Source organism: Fundulus heteroclitus, chromosome 1 (assembly GCF_011125445.2).
Source record: "Fundulus heteroclitus isolate FHET01 chromosome 1, MU-UCD_Fhet_4.1, whole genome shotgun sequence".
NCBI lineage: Eukaryota > Metazoa > Chordata > Actinopteri > Cyprinodontiformes > Fundulidae > Fundulus > Fundulus heteroclitus.
Window position 1 is genome coordinate 487,194 of NC_046361.1, and position 21,504 is coordinate 508,697.

Here is a 21,504-nt window from a genome sequence, read left to right on the forward strand (position 1 = left end):
CAGGAGTATTTTCATCACAGCCGCTGTCTAATCTGAGTCCCTGCCTCCCTCGTAATGCTGGCAAATCCAAAATTAGATCATGCACCTCCTTATATTCCCTTATTTCTGCAACCTGCCGGTTTTACATCCAACTGTTCTGTTGAGATTTCATTAGTATACATGCTGGAGTCTAAAATCAGACTGTTTTAATTGGGCCATTAAAACAGTTGTGAAAAGAATCTGTATTGAATTACTATTCTTTCATTCACAGTTTATCTGACACCTGAGGCTACATCATGAAACAAATCATACTTTTGTCATCATCTGAAGAAATGATTCTCCTATTGCTCATTTATTTTGCCATTTTAAACTCTGGTTGGGATTTAAAGAATAAAAATAGCATTTTTACAAATAGCAAGTAAATATATCACCTCTGCGTGTTGAACTAAACACATCTCAGCCATTAAGACAAGATGTTCTTCCAAACAGGCTCAGGTAATCAAATCAAACTAGAAAAATTAGCATTTCCTGCGAAAATGCACTGTGAATGCAGATAGCTGAATGATTAAGCAAAAGATGCAGAAGATCTTTGAAGAAGAGAAAAAATAGCTGAAAAGCATTGAAGAAGTTGAAAAAGTTAAAGAATTTGAAAGAGTTGAAGAATTTGAACATGAAAGAACAATAGTTGAATGATTAGAAGAAGAAAAACTGAGGGAAAGGCACCAAACACTGAATCATTTAACAAAGCAGAAGTAGAATTTCAAACTTGAATATACTGTGGCCATATGTGGGCCTGCATTTCTAGGGAGTATAAGGGGTTTCGCCCCCATTGAAAAGCATTGGATGTTTGACACCTCCTAACTTGGAGATGCTTTACGTGACGAGGCCCAAACTTATTGTGGAGCATTCTGTATAAAGGAGGTACAGACTCTGTAAAGCAGAAGTTTGTCCAAGCTTCCTAGAGCTACTTCCAATTAGCAACATGCTAACCATTAGCCGCTAACATGGTTGTGCTCAGGATCACCGGGTGATTGTACTCTGTCAGTTTGGTCCAAATCCTGTACTGGGAAGTGCCTCAAATAGGGGTGCCAATACTTAATGTCGCCAAACGTCACCAAAGTTCATGGGTCAGATTGGCCTCCTTTAGCAACTCAGCCTCACCACATCTGGGCCCAGAACTCAACATTTGACCAAAATGGTGTGAAGCGCCATTTCCCACAGGTGGGTGGTGCTGTATTGGCCAATTGGGTCGTGTCTGGGCATCATGCCAGGTCCTGTTGGAAGCAAAGGCCCAATAGGAAAGCATGTGAAATCCAAAATGGGTCAGAAAAGTGACACATAGCTGAAAGTCACAGGAAAATTTTTAAATGTCAAGAGGAAGTGACTGTGCGAATTTTAGATTCCTACATTAATCACAGCAACTGCGGTGAGCGTCGAAAGTTGCCATACTATCTCAATTGAGCTTCTCCCTCTGGCCCTCAGAGTTCCGTCGTCATGGAAACTCACTGACACACCTGCAGCTGCCCGTCTACAGAAGTGCAGACACTTTGCTCAAAATATGTCCCATTGGGTTATAATAGAGAACTTTGCCTCGCACAACGCTCCATATCTCCTGATCCGTAAATGGTAGAGACATAATCTTTTCTGCGTTTCTTTCTTAACGGATAGGGGAAGAAGACTTGGTATCGGTTTTTGCTGGAAATATTTTAATAAAGGCATAAAAAATTATGATCTAAAGGGGATTTTTAAGGAATTTCCAAAATCCTCTAAAAACGGTCCCGAACAAATCGCTCTAGCTGAAAAAGTCTAAGAGATATCAAATTAATTCTTTCACTGTGGGTATCAGCAGGCTTTTGAGGACTTTGTTGCTCATTTTTATGTTTGTACAAAAATCGGTGCAGGCACAGCGACGATGTAAAAAAGTGGATCATGTGGAAAAATGCAGCTCTAAAGCATTTTCATGATTTTGCACATTCGCTACTCCCGAACAAATTGTTCCTGCGGAAAAACCGTAACAGTTATCCACAAAATTCCTTTTTTGTGAGTGCCAGAAGGGTTGGGACATTCATATGTGAAAGTCTCATGCCTGTACATCAAACGGTTTAGGAGTAGTGACGATGCGAAAACGTTTGATGTTTTGGATTTTCAGACGTCATTTTTCAAAACCGCTCCATAGGAAATGAATGGGGAAGGTTTCGGGTTTGTGTCGCTCTGAGGTGATTTGCGAAAAATCTATAAATGCCACACCAATGAGGGTTACATTTCCTGAATCCAGACAAAAATTCCTACGTTTTGGTGTGTAATTTATGTGGATAGGTTGAAAATTGAGCGAGTGAGAAGAAGTTGTTCGGAGAAGAAGAATTTGTTGAATTTCTAGAGTGTGCACTCTATGACTGCCTCCTTGACGACCATAGCAACGCATGTTATTTGCTGAATTTCTTGAAAAGCCAAAATTATTTTAAGGAGGTACTATATGAAAATGGTAAAAGATATAAAAAAAGCTGAAATATACCATAATAGCTGAAAGATATCACTGCATTTTAAAAGTTGAATGGCATTTCTAGCTGAAAGTAGGCTGAAGCAGTAAGCTGTCAAAAAGCAGCTGAAATGAGCAGAATTTTAGTGAATTGCATTCATTTCCTATGGGAGAAAAAAAAGCTGAAAATTTGCAGAAAAAGCTGAATATTTTAAAAAGTTGAAAAGGTATAAGTACAAAAACATATAGCCATCGATTCCAGAAGAAGCTGAATAGTTTAAAAGTTGAATGGTTGAAATCGGAGTAAAATTGTAGGAGGAGAAGCGAATCAAACTTTAAACAGTAAAAACGCAAAAGAGGATCTCAATAACTGTGAATGCCTACTGCATTCACAGTAATAAAGAATAAAGAGAAACAGGATCTCAAGAACTGTGAATGCCTACTGCATTCACAGTAATTAAATCTGCTTTTGTACTTCTCTGTTATATAATACAAAAAAGCTTACCTCAGGATAAAATATCATTATTTTGATAAATCCACCTTTTCTTTACTTCTATATCAAAAGATAGACCACAAATAATTTATTACTGGAAAACATCAGATCTAAACTTGATAAAGGGTTGTAGTGGGGGCTGTTTTCCTCAATTTTAAAAAAAGTGTTTGATACTGTCAAACATGACATTCTAATCAATAAATTTGATAAGTATAATTTTTCACTAATTGTAATCCTTTGGTTAAAATCATACCTGGAAAATAGGAGGCAGCGTGTTAGGGTCAATAACACTACATCTGACATAATAAATAACTGTATGGGTGTGCTCCAAGGTTCAACCCCCCCCCCCTTCCCCCTTTTATTTACTTGATATATCAACGATTTGCCAGACATCTGCTCATCTGCATCAAATGTATGCAGATGGCACTATTATCTATCTACACTCGAAAACTAAAACTATCATCTGCAATGGCTTCTGTACAAAATTGGTTAAACCATTTCAGCTTGCATTTAAATCTTGATAAAACATTTTTATGTACTTTACCAAGTCCCTAAATAAGGAACCAGACCTGCCTGTTATAGTAGCAGGTTTATTACTAACAATGGTACTGGAATACAAATATTTAGGGATTGTATTTGACTCCAAACTTACATTCAAGTGAAAATGGTAATACATAAAATCAAATTTAATCTAGTTACTTTCAGACACATTTGTAATAATTTAACAATTGAAGCTTCAAAGACAGATCTTAGTATTATGATTCTTTCACACATCCACTACTGTTTTACCAGTTGGACACAAACCTGTAAAACGACATTACAACCAGCTGAGAGACTATACAAAAAAACTCTCTTTCAAAAAAAAAAAAAAAACTACCATTGTTGTCATATTCTTTCAAAAAAAAATTTTTAGTTGGGAGAATATGATTAAGTTTCATGATTTTATACTGGTGTTTAAAATTCTCCATGGACTGGCTCCATCTCCTCTGCAACAATAACACATCTATCCCTTGTGGGGTCATGAGGGGGGCTGGTGCCTATCTGCAGCAGTCAATGGGGGAGAGGAGAGGTACAGCCTGGACAGGTTGGCAGTTAATCGCAGGGCAACACAGAGACAAATGACCATTCTCACACACTCTCACCTAAGGAGAATTTAGAGATGCCAATTAACCTAACAATCGTGTTTTTTGGATTGTGGGAGGAAGCCAGAGCACCTGGAAAGAACCCACGCATGCACAGGGAGAACGTGCAAACTTCATGCAGAAAGACGCAGGGCAAGGGTAGGACTTGAACCCAGGACCTTCTTGCTGCATGGCAACAACACTACCCACTGTTCTACTGTGTAGCCCTCTGCAACATTATAGCCATCCAGAAAACCCCACAGCAGAGGAGACTGTGATGTTCCCTTTAGAAAAAGCAGCTTTGGGCAGTTGGACTTCTATGTGAGAGCGTCACACATCTAGAACAGTGTTCCCACAGAACAAAGGAACAAAGGTAAAAAAAGTGACTCCTGGATAATCAAATATGTACGCGTAATTCATATTAATCTTCTTTACTAACACACTTTATGTATTGTCTTTCCATGCTTCTACAGCAACCTGCCATGGGATTGCAGATGACAATTAGCCTGCATGGCTAATTCTGGCATATTTACATACAGATCCTTGTTGTTAGAAATGTGAATGAATATGCATTGTCACAATTTAAAAAAATAAACTCTAAACATTATCGCGGAATGCACATTTATCAGGGACCTATAAGGGGGGCATTAGAGAGAGAGAGACAAAGCCATTAAATAAACTTTTAATGCAGAAGCTTTACGTCACATTGAAAAATTCAGCCATCTAAAAGCATTTGTCTATTGTCTGTCTACAAATAACTAATTATTTTTAACAAAATCCACAGCCCAACAGAACTAACAATTCCAATAACATATAACATACATGTCACTAAAGCTGCTTTTGAAATATTGGCATACATTTTTAAAATGTTTAGAAACATTTAATTAGTAACTGGATTTCTTTTACCATCCTGCGGAGTGAGCTGGAGACTGAGGTGAAAAGAGTACCAAACTAATGTACTCAAATAAAAGTACGTTGATCAAATTTACAAAATATATTTAAAGTTACAAGTGTACAATGTTACTCAAGTAAAAGTAAAAAGTGCATCATTAAAATTTTACTTCAAGCAAAAATTGCTCAGTTACATTTTTATGAGCAGAAGAAAGTCCTTCCTGTGCATTTCACAAAGGAGATATTGGTCTCAAACAGTTTTTAAGTAAATGAGCCATCTCAGCATCCCTCTCTGTCACACCAAACACTCTGAATTCTTCACTTCATCTCTGAAGCTTCTCTGTGATTTTCATCTTCTTCACAACCAGGCAGTTCTGATCTTCATCCCATTCTTTGTCAAATATTTCTACTACCCCATATCTAATGGTTTTAAATAACTGACACCAAACTAAGCACCTGATCTTCAATTTTTAGCTTTAGCCAATATGAATTATAATTACAAGTATCAAATAAAATTGACCAAATTTACTATAATTGTAAAAATATTATTTAACATGTTTACTTGGTCATAGTCTTAAACTTAAAGTAGATACTGTCCACTTATTGATTTCTGCATGCGATAGTTAGATGCCACCTGGTTAGCTCCAATGATGGTATTTTTAGCTTTAGGTTACGTCTGATGTTCTGTTTGTGTGGCATAACCTGTCAGAAAAGCATACCAGTAGTTGATTTTTATATCTTCGTCCATCTGTTTAGGCTATTTTATGGAAACAGAATATCAATGTTTGAGTAGGAGTATGACGTTTTGATAGTTCTTCAGCTCTCCGTCCTGAGTGCCGTCTGCTTCTGGAGCTCCAGCATGCAGGTTTGTCCCTGTTTGGGAATGCTATCTGTACAACACAATGCAGAGGAATCTGAATCCCTAATGAATGGTCCCCACTGTCTATCAGTTGTAATCACACTCCTATTTCCCCCTTGATTTCACTTTACTGGGCAGCACAACGACTCCACAGACTGCTCTAATTTTCACACTAACAGATAACACATTAAGAAGCAACACTTGTTCCAGGGAAATTGGCCACCTGGGTTTTGGCCCATTTTCCACTGACCTACTTCTACACTTTGGGCATGTAGTCTAATTTGTTGTATCTGGATATGAACCTGTTTCTGCCCTGAGAAAGAAATTTGTAAAACGCAATACACTGTGCTGTAGTTGTTGTTGGGGTCTATTGAAACTTTTTGTAGTCTGAAAATGTTAAACTGAACAAAGGTGGAACTCTTGTCAGCCAATAGCCTTTAGTGGTCTTTATTAGAACAGTAACACTGCATGAAAAGTGTGATTTTCGTCACTATGCGGCACTGTAGATTGTCGTGGAAGTTCAGGTTAACGGCTGTTCACGGTAATTTGCAGGCAACACCGAAAACTGCCGTGAATTGTCAGAAATTGACGTGGGCCTTGCTTGGCGTGGTCCCCCCATGACCCCCCCTCCTCCTAATTCTAGGGGAGGCTTTAACATGTAAATGAAAATGCTGTGAGCTAAACAAATGCAAATCAGGGTTGCAGGGGGAGTTTACCCATGTCTCACATTCAACTCCCCTTCAACTCCTCTTGGACGCGATCTACAACTTTCAGCCAGTCCGCAGACTAACGAGAAGAAACTGCTGATTGCTATCAGTGGACTGTCTCATATGAGTCAGTCGGTACTGAAGCAATGCCAAGAGCGTGGAAATGTTCAAGTCAGAAGTTTTGGTTGGGTCATTCAGGTTAAAGTAAATGAAATGGGGTTTAATGAACTAAAAATAAGTCCCACTTTAATGGAGAGGTATAGTGAGGATTTAACTATATATACAGATGCATCTAAACTAACTGAAAAAAGAATGGGTGTTGCTTATGTCATTCCAAAATTAAACATTAAAGTTGGAAAAAGAATGAGTGATGATTTAGCAGTTTACACAGCGGAATTGATTGCTGTGTGGCTAGCTTTGCTTTGGGTGGAGGTCAATAGGCCAAGGAAGGCAGTAATTGCTTCATATTCCAGCTCAGCTTTAATCAGCATTAAATCATTTCAGTCAAAATCAAGGCAAGACATTGTGTATGATATACTGCAAGCTGCAAATAATCTAATAAAGTCAGGAATTAATATAACTCTGGTATTGTACCAGCTCATATAGGAGTAATAGGAAACGAGTTAGCAGATAAAAGTGCTAAGCAAGCAGCTAGACATTCTAATATAGATGTTGAAGTGCACTACAGCAAAGCAGAAATTAAAAGTATGGTCAAAAACATAGTCAAGGGTAAATGGCAAACATTATGGGACAGTGGGCAGACTGGAAGACAGTTATATAATATTCAGAATAAAGTGGGAAAGAGCAGAAATACAAACAGAAGCAAGGAGGAGGAGGATGTATTTTCTAGAATGAGGTATGGACACACACGTCTAAATAAAACTTTGTTAATAATGAAGAAGCATGCTGATGGCAACTGAATTCTGTGGTAGTCCAGAAACTATAGAGCATGTTATTGTACACTGTAATAAATATCAGGAAGAAAGACAAAGACTAGTCTTACAATTACAAGGAGAACAGATGAGGCTAAACTTAGAAGAAATTCTGCAAAAAAACACAGGGGAAATGAGTGTAAACTATGTAATTGGCTTCCTGAGGAATACAGGACTAATTAAAATAATTTAGTATGATCTTTTTGTTTGTTTTGTTTTGATTGGTTTGTTTCGTTATGTTTGTTTGTGTGTTTGTTTTATTTGTTTGCAACCTATTAGGGAAGGTTAGACTCCAGTACCACACTCCAGTCCAGTTGGTGGCGGTAATGCACCATTAAAGTTAGTTGCCAACCGCCATAAAAACCGAAAGAAGAAGAAGAAGAAGAAGAAGAAGAAGTGGACCGTCTCGTCAGCTAATAGTGCCGATATGAATGAGCGGTTCACTTAACTGCAGAATTCGGTAAACTCCAGGTTGCTGTCCATAGAGGACAAGTTGGCGGCTCTGCAGTCGAACAACTGTGCGGGAGAGACTAACTCCAAGAAGAGAAGACGGGTGCAGAATCCCAAGCTTAGGTAAGAATATGTTCGGTGACTGCTAGCTAAGCTAAAAGTAGCCTAGCCTACAACCAAATCTAAGATTAGCCTAGTAGCCTTGCAAAAGAACAAGCTTTATTAAAGTGTATTTTCATTTACAGGAAGCAGTATGCCGTCTTCACAACTCGGAGACAAATTGCAGGCGCTATGAACCGGAGCGAGGCGGTGACCTCCTATTTGCTCGGAGCAATGTCTGCAATTCCAGATTTACACGATGTTGATAAAGACGACATTGTCTGTAAGTGACTTGTTTTTACTGCTTCTCCTTCCTTGTTTAATGTTATTGTGACTTGCGTTTGATTTTTATTCATACCACTCTCATTTAATTGTTTTCCAGCCTGGCGAAGAAGATGGCGTTGTTGGCGTGGTCTCTGGATGGATTGTACGGCCGCCGCCATTTCGTAGGCCGGTGTTGTGCGCAATTCTGTTTCCCCCGTGTCGGGAGCGCACTTTGCAGCTGTTTTCCCGGCGCTTCTAGTTGATTTCTCGGTAAAACAAATCCTATAATCATGTCTAGGTTGTAACATTCAGTTTAATCGGCAGCTGTTTACAAAATTGTAAAATAAAAATAAATAAACGGTCTTTCAGACATCTCCCGAAAACTTTGGGAAATAGAGAGCAAATGTTTCTAAATTCTCAAAAATGATGTGTGATAGCATGTAGTATACTAGAAATTTCCTTAATCCAGTAAACTGTCATATTTTATATTACAAAGGGATGTACTGGGAAGTCTACACTCTTGTATTATCAGGAAGTCTTAGGCTGTTTCTCAATTCACGAGAACGCGCTCGCATTCTCGTGAATTGAGAAACAGCCATAATGTTTGTGTCCTGCTATCAGCCATCCCATCCTCCTCTTTCAGCAATGTAAAATCATAAATACACAGTAGGTGCTGGAATAGTGTTTTATGGCTTACTTTTATTTGTCAGGTTAAAGTGACAAAAGTTGGAAAAAGACCGTTTATCTTGCCATTTATAATAACACAAAACAGCGTAAGAAGACCTAGTTTATTTATTTTTATTCTACAATTTTGTAAACAACTGCCGATTAAACTGACTGTTACAACCTTGACATGATTATATGAGTTGTTTTACCGAGAAATCAATTAGAAGCGCCGGGAAAACGGCTGCAAAGCGCATTCCCGACACAGGGGAAACAGATTTTCACGGGGGAACAGAATTGCGCACAACACCGGATCTCTCTGAACTCTGTGTGAAGCTGCAGTCCCGGTTAGAGGCGACGCCGAAGTACAGAGCCACGCACAGTAGGCGTCTGCACATCGGACCTGCCTCAGAAAGAACGCTGCCAGCAGTTACCTACAACCCCGAGGAGGAAAACGGACAGTTCACGGGGTTGTAATTTTTGGATCCTCGCGTTGTATATAGGTGTTTGTTTTAATAAAGCTCTTTCTTTGCATAAACATCTTCCTGGCAAATGTTCATTTCCTGTATAAATTCATTCATGTCCTTGATGGTAGCCTAATTATAGTGTAGTAGCCTACATAGGATAACATGAATATACAGCATAATATGAATGAATAAATAAAAAAAAATAAAAATAAATAAATATATATATATATATATATATATATATATATATATATATATATATATATATATATTAAATAAATATATATATATAGATATATATATATATATATATATATATATATATATATTAAATAAATATATATAAATAAATATATATATATGTAAATAAGTTATTGGGGATCTGCCAACCAATCAGGAGTGATTTTACTTGTTTGAAAGAAGTGGTTCCATCCAATACTCAGTAAGAACGTTCAAGCCTGGCCTGGCCACGTGTGGTTTTGCTGCCAATCACGAGTGACTTTACTTCAATTCAATTCAATTCAATTTTATTTATATAGCGCCAAATCATGAAACATGTCATCTCAAGGCACTTTACAAAATCAAGTTCAATCATATTATACAGATTGGTCAAAAATGTCCTATATAAGGAAACCAGTTGATTGCATCAAAGTCCCGACAAGCAGCATTCACTCCTGGGGAACCGTAGAGCCACAGGGAGAGTCGTCTGCATTGTACATGGCTTTGCTGCAATCCCTCATACTGAGCAAGCATGAAGCGACAGTGAGAAGAAAAACTCCCCATTAACGGGAAGGAAAACCTCCGGCCGAACCGGGCTCAGTATGAACGGTCATCTGCCTCGACCGACTGGGGTTACGGAAGACAGAGCAGAGACACAACAAGAGAGACAAAAAAGCACAGAAGCACACATTGATCTAGTAATCTGTTCTACATTAGATGGTAGTAGCGGGTGAGCCGTCTTCTCTGGATGATGTCACAGTTAACAGAACGCCAGACCAGGTGTACCTACTATGAAGAAAAAGAGAGAGAGCAAAAAATTAAAACCTGAAATGACGACAGTCATTTCAGTGTAATACAATGCAAAACTGGAGAACAGTAGACTGAAGAACAGTAGAAATCAGTAGAGTGAGAAAATTAGACCCTGATGTCCTCCAGCAGCCTAGGCCTATCACAGCACAACTATAGAGATAGCTCAGGGTATGAGCCACTCTAACTATAAGCTTTGTCAAAAAGGAAAGTTTTAACATTAGTCTTAAAAATAGATAGGGTGTCTGCCTCACGGACCAAAACTGGGAGTTGGTTCCACAGGAGAGGAGCCTGATAGCTAAAGGATCTGCCTCCCATTCTACTTTTAGAGACTCTAGGAACCACCAGCAGACCTGCAGTCTGAGAGCGAAGTGCTCTGTTAGGAACATACGGGGTAATCAGAGCTCTGATATATGATGGAGCTTGATTATTAGGGGTTTATACGTTAGAAGGAGAATTTTAAATTCTATTCTTGATTTAACAGGAAGCCAATGAAGGGAAGCTAAAATTGGAGAAATATGATCCCCCTTGTTGATTTTCATCAGAACTCTTGCCGCAGCATTTTGAATCAGCTGAAGACTTCGAACTGCATTTTGTGGACTTCCTGATAGTAAAGAATTACAATAGTCCAGCCTTGAAGTAACAAATGCATGGACTAGTTTTTCAGCATCACTCCTGGACAGAATGTTTCTAATTTTGGCGATATTCCGGAGGTGAAAAAAGGAAACTCTGGAAACCTGTTTAATATGGGATTTAAATGACATGTCTTGGTCGAAAACAACACCAAGATTTTTAACTTTATTACCAGAGGCCAAGTTAATGCCATCCAGATTAAGTGATTGATTAAGAACTTTATTTTTTGAAGACTCTGGCCCAAAGATTACAACTTCTGTCTTGTCAGAATTTAAATGCAGGAAATTTAAAGTCATCCAGCTTTTGATGTCATCAAGACATGACTGCAGTCGAAGTAACTGATTGGATTCATCAGGATTTATGGATAAATATAGCTGAGTGTCATCAGCATAACAGTGGAAATTAATCCCGTGCTGTCTGATAATTTTGCCAATCGGAAGCATATATATAGTAAATAGAATTGGTCCAAGGACTGAACTCTGTGGTACTCCACAAGTGACCCTAGAGTTTGAGGAAGATTTATTATTAACATGAACAAACTGGAATCTGTCCGACAGATAAGATTTAAACCAGCCTAATGCTTTTCCCTTAATCCCTACAGTATGCTCAAGGTTTTGTAGGAGAATATTGTGATCAACTGTATCAAATGCAGCACTGAGATCTAACAGGACAAGTATAGACACAAGTCCATTATCTGAGGCCATGGTAATATCATTGGTGACCTTCACCAGAGCTGTTTCAGTGCTATGATGAGCTTTGAAGCCTGACTGAAACTCCTCAAGTAGGTCATTACTTTGTAAATGTTCACATAGTCGATTAGCAACTACTTTCTCAAGAATTTTAGATAAGAAAAGAAGATTAGATATAGGTCTGTAATTTACTAACTCATCTTGATCAAGAAATGGTTTCTTAAGTAAAGGTTTAATAATAGCTACTTTAAAAGCCTGTGGTACATATCCATTTACCAAGGATAGATTAATCATGTCTAAAATAGGACCACTGATCAGAGGGAATACCTCCTTAAACAACTTGGTTGGGATTGGGTCTAACATACAGTAAGAAGGTTTAGATGAAGCTAAAATTTTAGATAGCTCAGAAAGCTTTACTGCTTTTAAACAGTTCAGACACTGCGCAGGTTCTAAGGATTCCTCCAATGCTGCCTCACTTACTGAGGACGAGGTAATCATGTTTGGGAGGATGCCAATTATTTTATTTTTAATGGAATCAATTTTATTTATGAAGAATCCCATAAAATCATTACTGCTAAGAGCTAAGGGAATGGATGGATCAACAGAGCTGTGGCTCTGGGTAAGTTTGGCAACTGTACTGAAGAGAAATCTAGGATTATTCTTATTCTCCTCAATTAATGATGAAAAATATGCTGCTCTAACTCTGCGAAGGGTCTTGTTATACAACAATAGACTGTTCTTCCAGATTAGGTAGGATTCCTCTTGGTGTGTAGAGCGCCATTTTCTCTCCAATTTCCTAACATTGTGCTTCAAGGAACGCAGCTCTGAATTAAACCAAGGAGCCAGCTTCCTGTGAATAATCACCTTCTTTTTCAAGGGAGCTACATTGTCTAATGCAGAACGCAATGACGAAGTCATACCGTTTACAAAGACATCTATTTGTGAATTGGAAGAAACAACATTGCTGCCATCTACAGGGCATTTCTGCAATACGGAGGATATTAAAAAGGAGACAGACTCTTTAAGTTTTGATACAGCATTATCCGATAAAGATCTACTATAATGGAACCCTCTTTTGGGGGTGGAGAACTCAGTTAGATTAAACTCAAATGTTATTAAAAAATGATCAAATAGGACAGGGTTGTGAGGAAATACTGTTAATTCTTCACAATCAATGCCATATGTCAGCACAAGGTCTAAAGTATGGAGCCAAGAGTGCGTCGGTTTATGCACATTTTGAGCAAAACCAATTGAATCTAGGATAGTTTTAAAGGCTACACTAAGGTTATCACATTCTGTGTCAACATGGATGTTAAAATCACCCACTATAATAGCCTTATCAGTATTTAACACCAAATCAGATAAGAAATCTGACAACTCATCCAAAAACTGAGTGTAAGGGCCTGGTGGACGATACAAAACAACAAACAGAAGAGGTTTTATTGCTTTGCAGTTTGGATGAGGGAAACTGAGGGTTAAATGTTCAAAAGAACTGTAGTTATTAATTGGCCTGGGACTAATTAATAAATCAGACTGAAAGCTGGTTGCCACTCCTCCTCCTCTTCCCACAGATCTGGGAATGTGGAAATTTGAATAATTGGAGGGAGTTGACTCATTTATACTAACGTAGTCCTCTTGTAGCCAGGTTTCTGTGAGACAAAACAAATCAATCTGTTTATCAAAAATCAATTTGTTAACTAACAAAGTCTTTGGAGGGAGAGACCTTATATTTAATAGACCACATTTAATTGTTTTATTTTTAGGTTCAAGGTGAACCGTATTGATTTTTATTAGGTTTTTATGATTTGTTCCTTTTAGATAAGTTTTTGATCTGTTAAGTTTTGGCCGTGGGAAAGACACCGTCTCAATAGGATAAGGGATGGGTAACAGTACAGAAGCTGCAGAGAGGTGTGTTAAACTACAGCTCTGCTTCCTGGTCTGGACCCTGGGTTGTCAGCATTTAGGAGGACTAATAAATCCGGCCAGATTTCTAGAAAGAAGAGCTGTACCATCCAAAGTAGGATGGATGCCGTCTCTCCGAATCAGACCAGGTTTTCCCCAGAAAGTTCTCCAGTTATCAATGTAGCCCACGTCGTTTTCAGGACACCACCTAGACAACCAGCGGTTGAATGATGACATGCGGCTAAACATGTCAACACTGGTCAAATCAGGCAGGGGACCAGAGAAAATTACAGAGTCCGACATTGCTTTAGCAAACTCACACACCGAAGCAACACCAACTTTAGTGACCTCCGATCGGCGTGATCGGGTGTCATTACCGCCAGCGTGAATAACAATCTTACTGTATTTACGCTTATCCTTAGCCAGCAGTTTTAGGTAAGATTCTATGTCGCCCGTTCTGGCCCCTGGCAGGCATTTAACTATGGTCCCTGGTGTCTCTAGTGCCACGTTTCTGACTATTGAGCTCCCAATAATCAGGGTCGGCTTCTCAGCGGGTGTGGCCCTGAGTGGGGAAAATTTGTTTGAAACGCAGACGGGTTGGTGGTGAACTGGGGGCTGAAATCTAGAGCTATGCTTCTGTTGAGAATTAAAAATATATCTTAGTTGAGGTTACTGAGGAAAGCAGAGTGGGGTTTGTCCTTTCCTGCTTCAGCGTAAGATAAACATGGAGTTTTATTGTCCTGAGGGGGTGGTCAGCAGGAGAGGGGGTCAGTCATCCTCCCACTGAGCCATGTAGGAGGAGTTTAAAGTTGATAAAAGGAATGTCTTGGTAAAACTTACTTCAGACAGACAGACAGATTTATCCACCGCGGTGAGAACAACATCTTGTAAATGGTATGTACTCTGTCTCCATATTTAATTTCTATGAATTAAATATGTATTTAAATCGTTCTACCTCTGATCAATGATTCCTTATTTTATTGTCAAATCTTAAACCGGGGTAAAAATGGGCCTTTAGTAGCGAAGCAGGATTAGGCCAATAATAAATAAATCACACTTCCTACGAACTGTCACCCAGCCAGCCTGCTTACCCGGCTGCTCGGGTGCTTCTGGAGGACCACTAAGTGAACTAACGCTAGGTCTATGTGGCTCCGCGCTAGCAGAGGGGCGGCTATCAGCTGGTCTTTCCATAGCACGGAGCCGGGACTCTAATTCTGACACCCTCGCCTCCAAAGCTACAAAAACACTACATTTATTACAAGTACCATTATCACTAAAGGAGGCAGAGGAATAGCTAAACATCTGACACAGAGAGCAGGAGATAAGGGGAGACTTAGTCAGAGACGGAGAAGCTGAAGTAATAGTAGGAGAGGAAGCCATTGTGGAGCTAAAGCTAGGCTAGGCTAAAGCTAGGCTAGCGCCCTTCTACCACGCCAAGAGAGCAAACCGTGAAACACGAGGAGTTCCCAAGCGTGATGTGCAGCAACAGAAAATGTTTTAAAAGTGCTTATGTGCTAGAAACAGATGTTACAGCAAAGAGATTAAAGATAAAAGCAAGAGAATTTGGAGCAACAAACCGTTGCTCAAGTTGTTTGAAAGAAGTGATTTCAGCCAATACTGAGTAGGTTATTCAAGCCAGACCTAGCCAGCCGCGCGGGTTCGCTGCATTCATATGCTAATTAGGGCCATTGGTTCAGCTGATCGCTCTCCACATACGTCATAGTCCGGTTCCGACAATTTGTGGTACTGACAAACGGCGACAAGCGCGGGTTGCAAATTGTCGTTAACTGCCGAAAATGAGGGAGATCTGCGGTAGTTTACGGGGATGAAAATCTCACTTTTCATGCAGTGTAATGTGTGGAATCTATATAATGAAATCTATGTTTTATATTTATTTATATATTGCATGATTCATTTTCAATGTGGAAACAGAGTGTGATTGGTCTCCTCTCTGCTCCCTTTGTTTGGACTGCAGATGGGTTTCAGGATGAGGCAGAAGCTGTCTGCCTGTGAGACAGTGCTAAGGGAAGTGGGAAGGGATCACGGCATCATCGTTGCTCCCTCTATACAGTAACTGCAGAACAATTGGTGCTTTTACGTAAATGTGCCAATAATACATAAAAAGTTGCTAAATGTATTGCTAGCTAGTCACTTTTTTGAAGAAAAAAGTCACTGGAGGGGTCTAAACAACAGCACAACAGTGCTCGCTACAGAGGCACAAGATGGAGCTGCTTTTATACCCCACAGTGGCATAGCTACAGACCTCAGTTTCTTCAAATAATGCTGCAAAAACTTTTGTATCACTTGCAATATGGATTCAAAATTCAATGCAAGAACACGGTTTAATCCTTGGAGGGTGCCACAATTGCAATTTGCAAGGATGTTCAAACAAACATTCCCTGAGAAACTGAAGTGAGCAAATGGGTATTGGCATACCTCTCAACTTTTGACGACAGTTGAGAGTGAGATTGTGGTCGTGGGGGGGAGGGGGGTGGGGGGGGGGTGCTGTTGGTCGATTGAAGACAGTCCAACGGGGGGGGGGGGGGGGGGGGGGGGGTGGGGGGGGGTGCTGTTGGTCGATTCAAGACGGTCACTATTTTATACGGACTTTGCTTTCATGTTACAGTTTGTAATAAAACATGACGACTTACCATTTAACTCGCACGCAACACGGACCGTTGAAGTGTTTCACTTTGGATGAGGGAAACTTGTTTGCGCGGCGGCGGTCCTTGCAGCTGTGTTACCTCTACTACTGGACGTGCGGAAACCGTTGTACCGCAAATAGGGGGTTTTCAGCTGACGTCACGCTCACGTGACTACTCAGCGCGTCCGCCATATTGGGTGGCAGTTGTTTCGCACCGTTGACCTGCATTGTATAAGATAAGATAAGATAGTCTTTATTGATCTCACAATGGAGAAATTCACTCGTCACATCGGCTCATACAAGAAGGTGCAGAGTAGGGAAGGTGCATTCAGTTATATACAGTGAATCTTCATATATACAATGGATCAGAAAGAATACCAAAAAATACAAAAAAGGAAATAGGAATGGGCATATGATGTCTCATTTACATTCTTAGTGGTCTATATATATATATATATATATATATATATATATATATATATATATATATATATATATATATAAACATATCTATATACTTAAATATATACATATATCTATGCGCCTACTTACATACGCACCTACGCGTATGTATGTGCATATACATTGTATACATTTGTACATACATACATACATACATACATACATGTGGGCTGACTTATGTTCAGGTGGTGATAGCAGCAGAAGTCACTACATCAGGATTATTGCACGGGTTGTAGGACAGTGTATTAAATAGATTATTGCACCTTGGTTATTGCACATTAATTGTTACAGTTATGGTCACAGTTGCAGTTACAGTGCAGCATTGTAAAATCTTATAGCAGCAGGAATAAATGACCTGCGGTAGCGCTCCTTTTTACAGACAGGATGTCTAAGTCTTGCACTGAAGGAGCTGCTCAGCTCGTCTACAGTCTGGTGCAGGGGGTGGAAGGTGTTGTCCATGATGGATGTGAACTTGGACAACACCCTCCTCTCAGCCACTTCCTCCACAGAGTCCAGAGGGCAGCCCAGGACAGAAGTGGCCTTCCTCACCAGCTTGTTCAGTCTCTTTCTGTCCCGCTCTGTGCTGCCAGGAGCCCAGCAGACGACAGCGTAGAGGAGGGCTGAGGCCACCACAGAGTCATAGAAAGTTTTTAGCAGAGGCCGGCTCACTCCAAAGGACCTCAGCCTCCTCAGGAGGTGGAGCCGGCTCTGGCCCTTCTTATACAGGGCGTCGGTGTTATGTGTCCAGTCCAGCTTATTGTTGACGTGAACACCCAGGTATTTGAAACTCTCCACAGTTTCTATGTCCTGCCCCTGGATGTTCACAGGTGAGTGAGGTGGGGGTCTTCTCCTGAAGTCAATCACCATCTCCTTGGTCTTACTGGTGTTTAAGCACAGATGGTTCAACAGATGGTATGACGCCTTAGGCAGTATTGGAAGTGAACAATGGGGAAAACGTGTTTAATGGTTGGTTGCACGGCCCGTGGAGGTGGAGATCAACGCTCTTTCTATCGCCTACCAGCCATAATAGTGAATCAGTGTGAAAAAACAAAACAGCTCTCTAAACAACGCAGTCACCTATGGCTGACACGGATATCCAGGTCCGATTTGGACGGTGTTAAGCTGGAATACGCCAGAGTCTGCGGTGCTCACTTTGTCACAGGTAATTAACTGTTAAGTATTTAAAACATGTAAGAAGAATATATTAATAATAGGGCTTGGGCGTTATGACTTATTACTTTCCGCGGCTGCCATGTTGACTGCCTCCGCCCCCTCTACTGCCTGTTTCTACCGCGTGCTGTACTCCCTCTCTCAGCCGTGTTTTAATTTGATTAATTTCACCTTAACTTGATTTCAACCATGGTAAACCGTTGCTGTATTGTGGGCTGTAACAGCGCAACACATGATCGCCATGGGAAAAACATAGAAAATGGGTTAACTTTCCACCGCTTTCCTGCCTGGAGGCGCAACCACGGAGAACAACTGTTAGAGATAACAAAGAGTCGTCGGCTCGCTTGGATCGCGGCTGTAAGTCGACCGAACATAACTTTCCACAGTATCCCGATGTCAATGAGAGTGTGTTCTAAACATTTGAAACACATAGCAGCTAGTTAAAAGTACATTACATGCGTGAGTGGTTGTTAGCACTGACGGTTAGCATGCGCCAGAGCCCGTCTGAGCACAGCTTACCTTTGAACGAGTTACTGTGTTCCCACTGTTTGCTGGCTTTATGATCTGCAGCTCCTACCGGCGCCAATACGGTAAATACAACTTAATTTTGCACTGGTCATTGTTCTGCTTAAATAATTAAAGCCGCGAGCGGCGTCGATCGGCCCTGCAGCCAAGCGCCTTCGCGCACCGCCGGCCGTCAGCCACCGCAGAAGCATGCGACACATTTGCGTCGGATTGTTTACATTTTTACCATCTTATTAAAACTCACCCGTCCACGTATGATGGCGATTTCCTTGATGTACATAACCAGATGTGAACTGGTTGTGAGCCTCTAGATCCTTGTAAGCTCTCATTTCCTCAAGAGTGTGCAGAGGGTTTTCACCGAACACCAGGTAATGTACTATGTCGCCGTGCTCTACATTTGGCCAATCATCTGGATTACGGCTAAACAAGGCACCGTGGAGGGCATAGGGGTCCATATGGTCGATCACGGAACATTTCCTCAGATATACGTCCTTATCTGGTCGCTCTAGCGTGCTGGCGTACTTATCCATTCGCGATACGATAATACGTGTACGACAACTAGAGATAAGGAAGTGTACCACCCAATATGGCGGACCGGAAGTTGGCCAGTGACGTCAGTGAAAACCCCCTATTGGTTCCGCCATGACGCGAAGCATCCGGACGCGTGCGTTTCAAGAGTGAGATTTTCATTGTAAGATTGAGATTTTCAAAGTAATGCGTGTGAGCGTGTGCAATTGATGAAATGCGTGTGTCACACGGTCAATGCGTGAGAGTTGAGAGCTATGGGTATTGGAATGTAAGACACAGTGTAAATGATTGTCATTGGATCAAGAACACTGCCTACTAATAGTGTAATCTGTGTGTTCTTATAGTTGCAGCTGAATGAGATTTTTTTTTTTCATTTTACTTGTAAAGTGTTGTCTGTACTAGTACTTTACAAGTAAAATACCAGCAAGCCTCAACATTGCCCCCTCACCCACCAGGCAGGCGTAGGTATGGTCCAGTGAGAAGTGAATCCAATGTTTCTGTCATGTCTTGTTTTGTGGCAAAGAATTAATAAAGACTTCCTGTTGTGTTTTGAAAATAAGTGATGTCATCAGCTGACCAGTTCAACATCTCAAATTGTCATCCATGATCAAACACTAAATTTGGTGAGGATCCGATGATGTATCCGGGAGGAACAGCCTTTTAAATGCCCTAGGGGGCGCCATTGATCCAAATGGAAATACAATCAAATGGACCTATTGGTAGGCTGACAAAGGTCATCCATGTCCAGTTCAGTGATGTCTCTGGCATAATAAATTAGTTGGGGCACAAAAACTCAACACCTATTAGCAGTAGCTATTTTTTTTTTTTTTTTTTTTTTGTGATGCATACAACCTGACTTTGATTAATTTTAAATTAAACAGGTAAATTAGCATAAACCAACAGACTAGAAATGCCATTTTATATAGGCTAAATGTAATATTTTTTATATAAAATTACAAATAAAGGCTCAATAATAATGATATAATGTATTTAACAGAAAAGATTCACATCAACCCTTCAGTTAGCCGTCAAAGCCAACCAACTTTAGATTGTCGCACACTTCCCGGCAGAACATGAACGTAACGTGTGCATTTCCAGTATTTAGATTGGACGATCGGAGCTTGGGGCCATTGGATTTGTGCCCCATGGCTGTCTGAGAGCATGTAGGGCAAGCGCACTGTGCATTATTTAAACTATGCTGGTGGTGTGGTGGAAATATACAAGATGGAAGAAAGGACAGCCTATGTTAACCAAAAAAATGGAACTCTTCTTGGAGCGATGGTTGAAATGGGATCTCTTTGCTCCAGCCAAGTGGCCTAACAGCCCGACCTTATTAATATGACTTTATAATGTAAATGTATCCTATTGTATGAATATGTATGTGACAAACTCCCTGTATGTATATAGTTCTGTTCTAAATGTGTGTTGCTCCCCACTTCCCCTTTCCCTGGAAAAACAATAAAATATAAATAAAAAATTAAAAAAATAAATAAATAAATAAACTATGCTGGTGGGCTGGCCCAATATCAAGGCGCCTCAATAGGATTTAGCCAACTGAGCTTGTCAGTTTTCTGGTAGACTTAGCTATACAGACACAAATGTTTCTAACAGAATTTTATTGGTAAGGGAATGTTTTTTTTTGTTTGTTTTACAATATATAGTCCTCTCTCACTGATTATTGTGAACATTAAGCTCCACAGTGACATCTGGTGGGGCCTGACCCCACTGGCCCAGTCTGAAGCAAATCGATGTTTTTCACAAAAAAGAACAAGAAGAATAATTTAACCTGGACAAGATGCACTACACCATCTGTACTACTGATCTCAGAATATAGATATTCAAAACCAGAGCTATATTGAACATTTCAATTGAACAATAAAAAGAGACAATTGCTCCTTGCTTAGAACAAGTGAAAGAGTAAATAAATTATTTGGCACACAAAGAGCCCGATAAAGACTGGTTAGACATAATCTGTCATTACAATAAATATTTTTATAGCATGACACATCTAACATTAAAAGTTTAGGCCAATTTCAAAGACTGTAATTCCCCACGTTCCATCGTGTTCTTGAAAGCCACACCGGAATGTGCACGTGCGTGTGATTTGTCCTGCAGCGAATGTTTGGTGAAGATTTATCTGGCGAACAGCGAGTTGAGCAGAACTTTCTAAATGAACAATATAGCAGCAAAACCAGGAGCTCCCTCATTTTTAAGGCTGAATTTATTTAATGAGAATAAGATGGGTGTGCCTGAACTGGCGGCTTTCCGTGATTCGGCCCATGTGTGGCACATGAAGGACAGCTCGTCCAAGGTCCACATCTACGCCACAGTCTGCTCCAAGGTGTGTAAACGGGTTCGCGGCAGAGCCATCTTGCTGTTTGAAACCTGCGGCCTGAGATGTGTTCCAGCGCGGAGCGGCGGGAGGCAGCCCAGAGGCCACGGTGAGTCCGACATTGTCAACACCGGCCCCCGTTCCCAATACTCTCACTACAATACTACGCCCCTCTTTGAAGTGTGTACCTGG

At 40.3% G+C, this 21,504-nt stretch overlaps 1 protein-coding gene across 16 annotated transcripts in view; it reads left to right on the top strand.

Annotated features, from left to right (window-relative positions):
• The window catches only part of plch2a (phospholipase C, eta 2a), a 345,611-nt gene that overhangs the window by 202,939 nt on the left and 121,168 nt on the right, over positions 1-21,504 (top strand). For 7 of the 16 annotated variants that reach the window (XR_004931565.1, XR_004931555.1, XR_004931624.1 and 4 more), the window contains exon 1: positions 21,106-21,421. The exons of 3 other annotated variants lie outside the window; for them this stretch is intronic. Coding sequence is in view for 10 of the 13 variants with exons in the window: in XM_036140566.1 (XP_035996459.1) it covers positions 21,151-21,421 (271 nt within the window). In the remaining 3 variants the exon portion in view is untranslated. Of the gene's footprint in view, positions 1-21,105; positions 21,422-21,504 lie in introns of those variants that run through there. 6 more of the 16 variants (XM_036140174.1, XM_036140215.1, XM_036140310.1 and 3 more) reach the window with 2 other exon arrangements.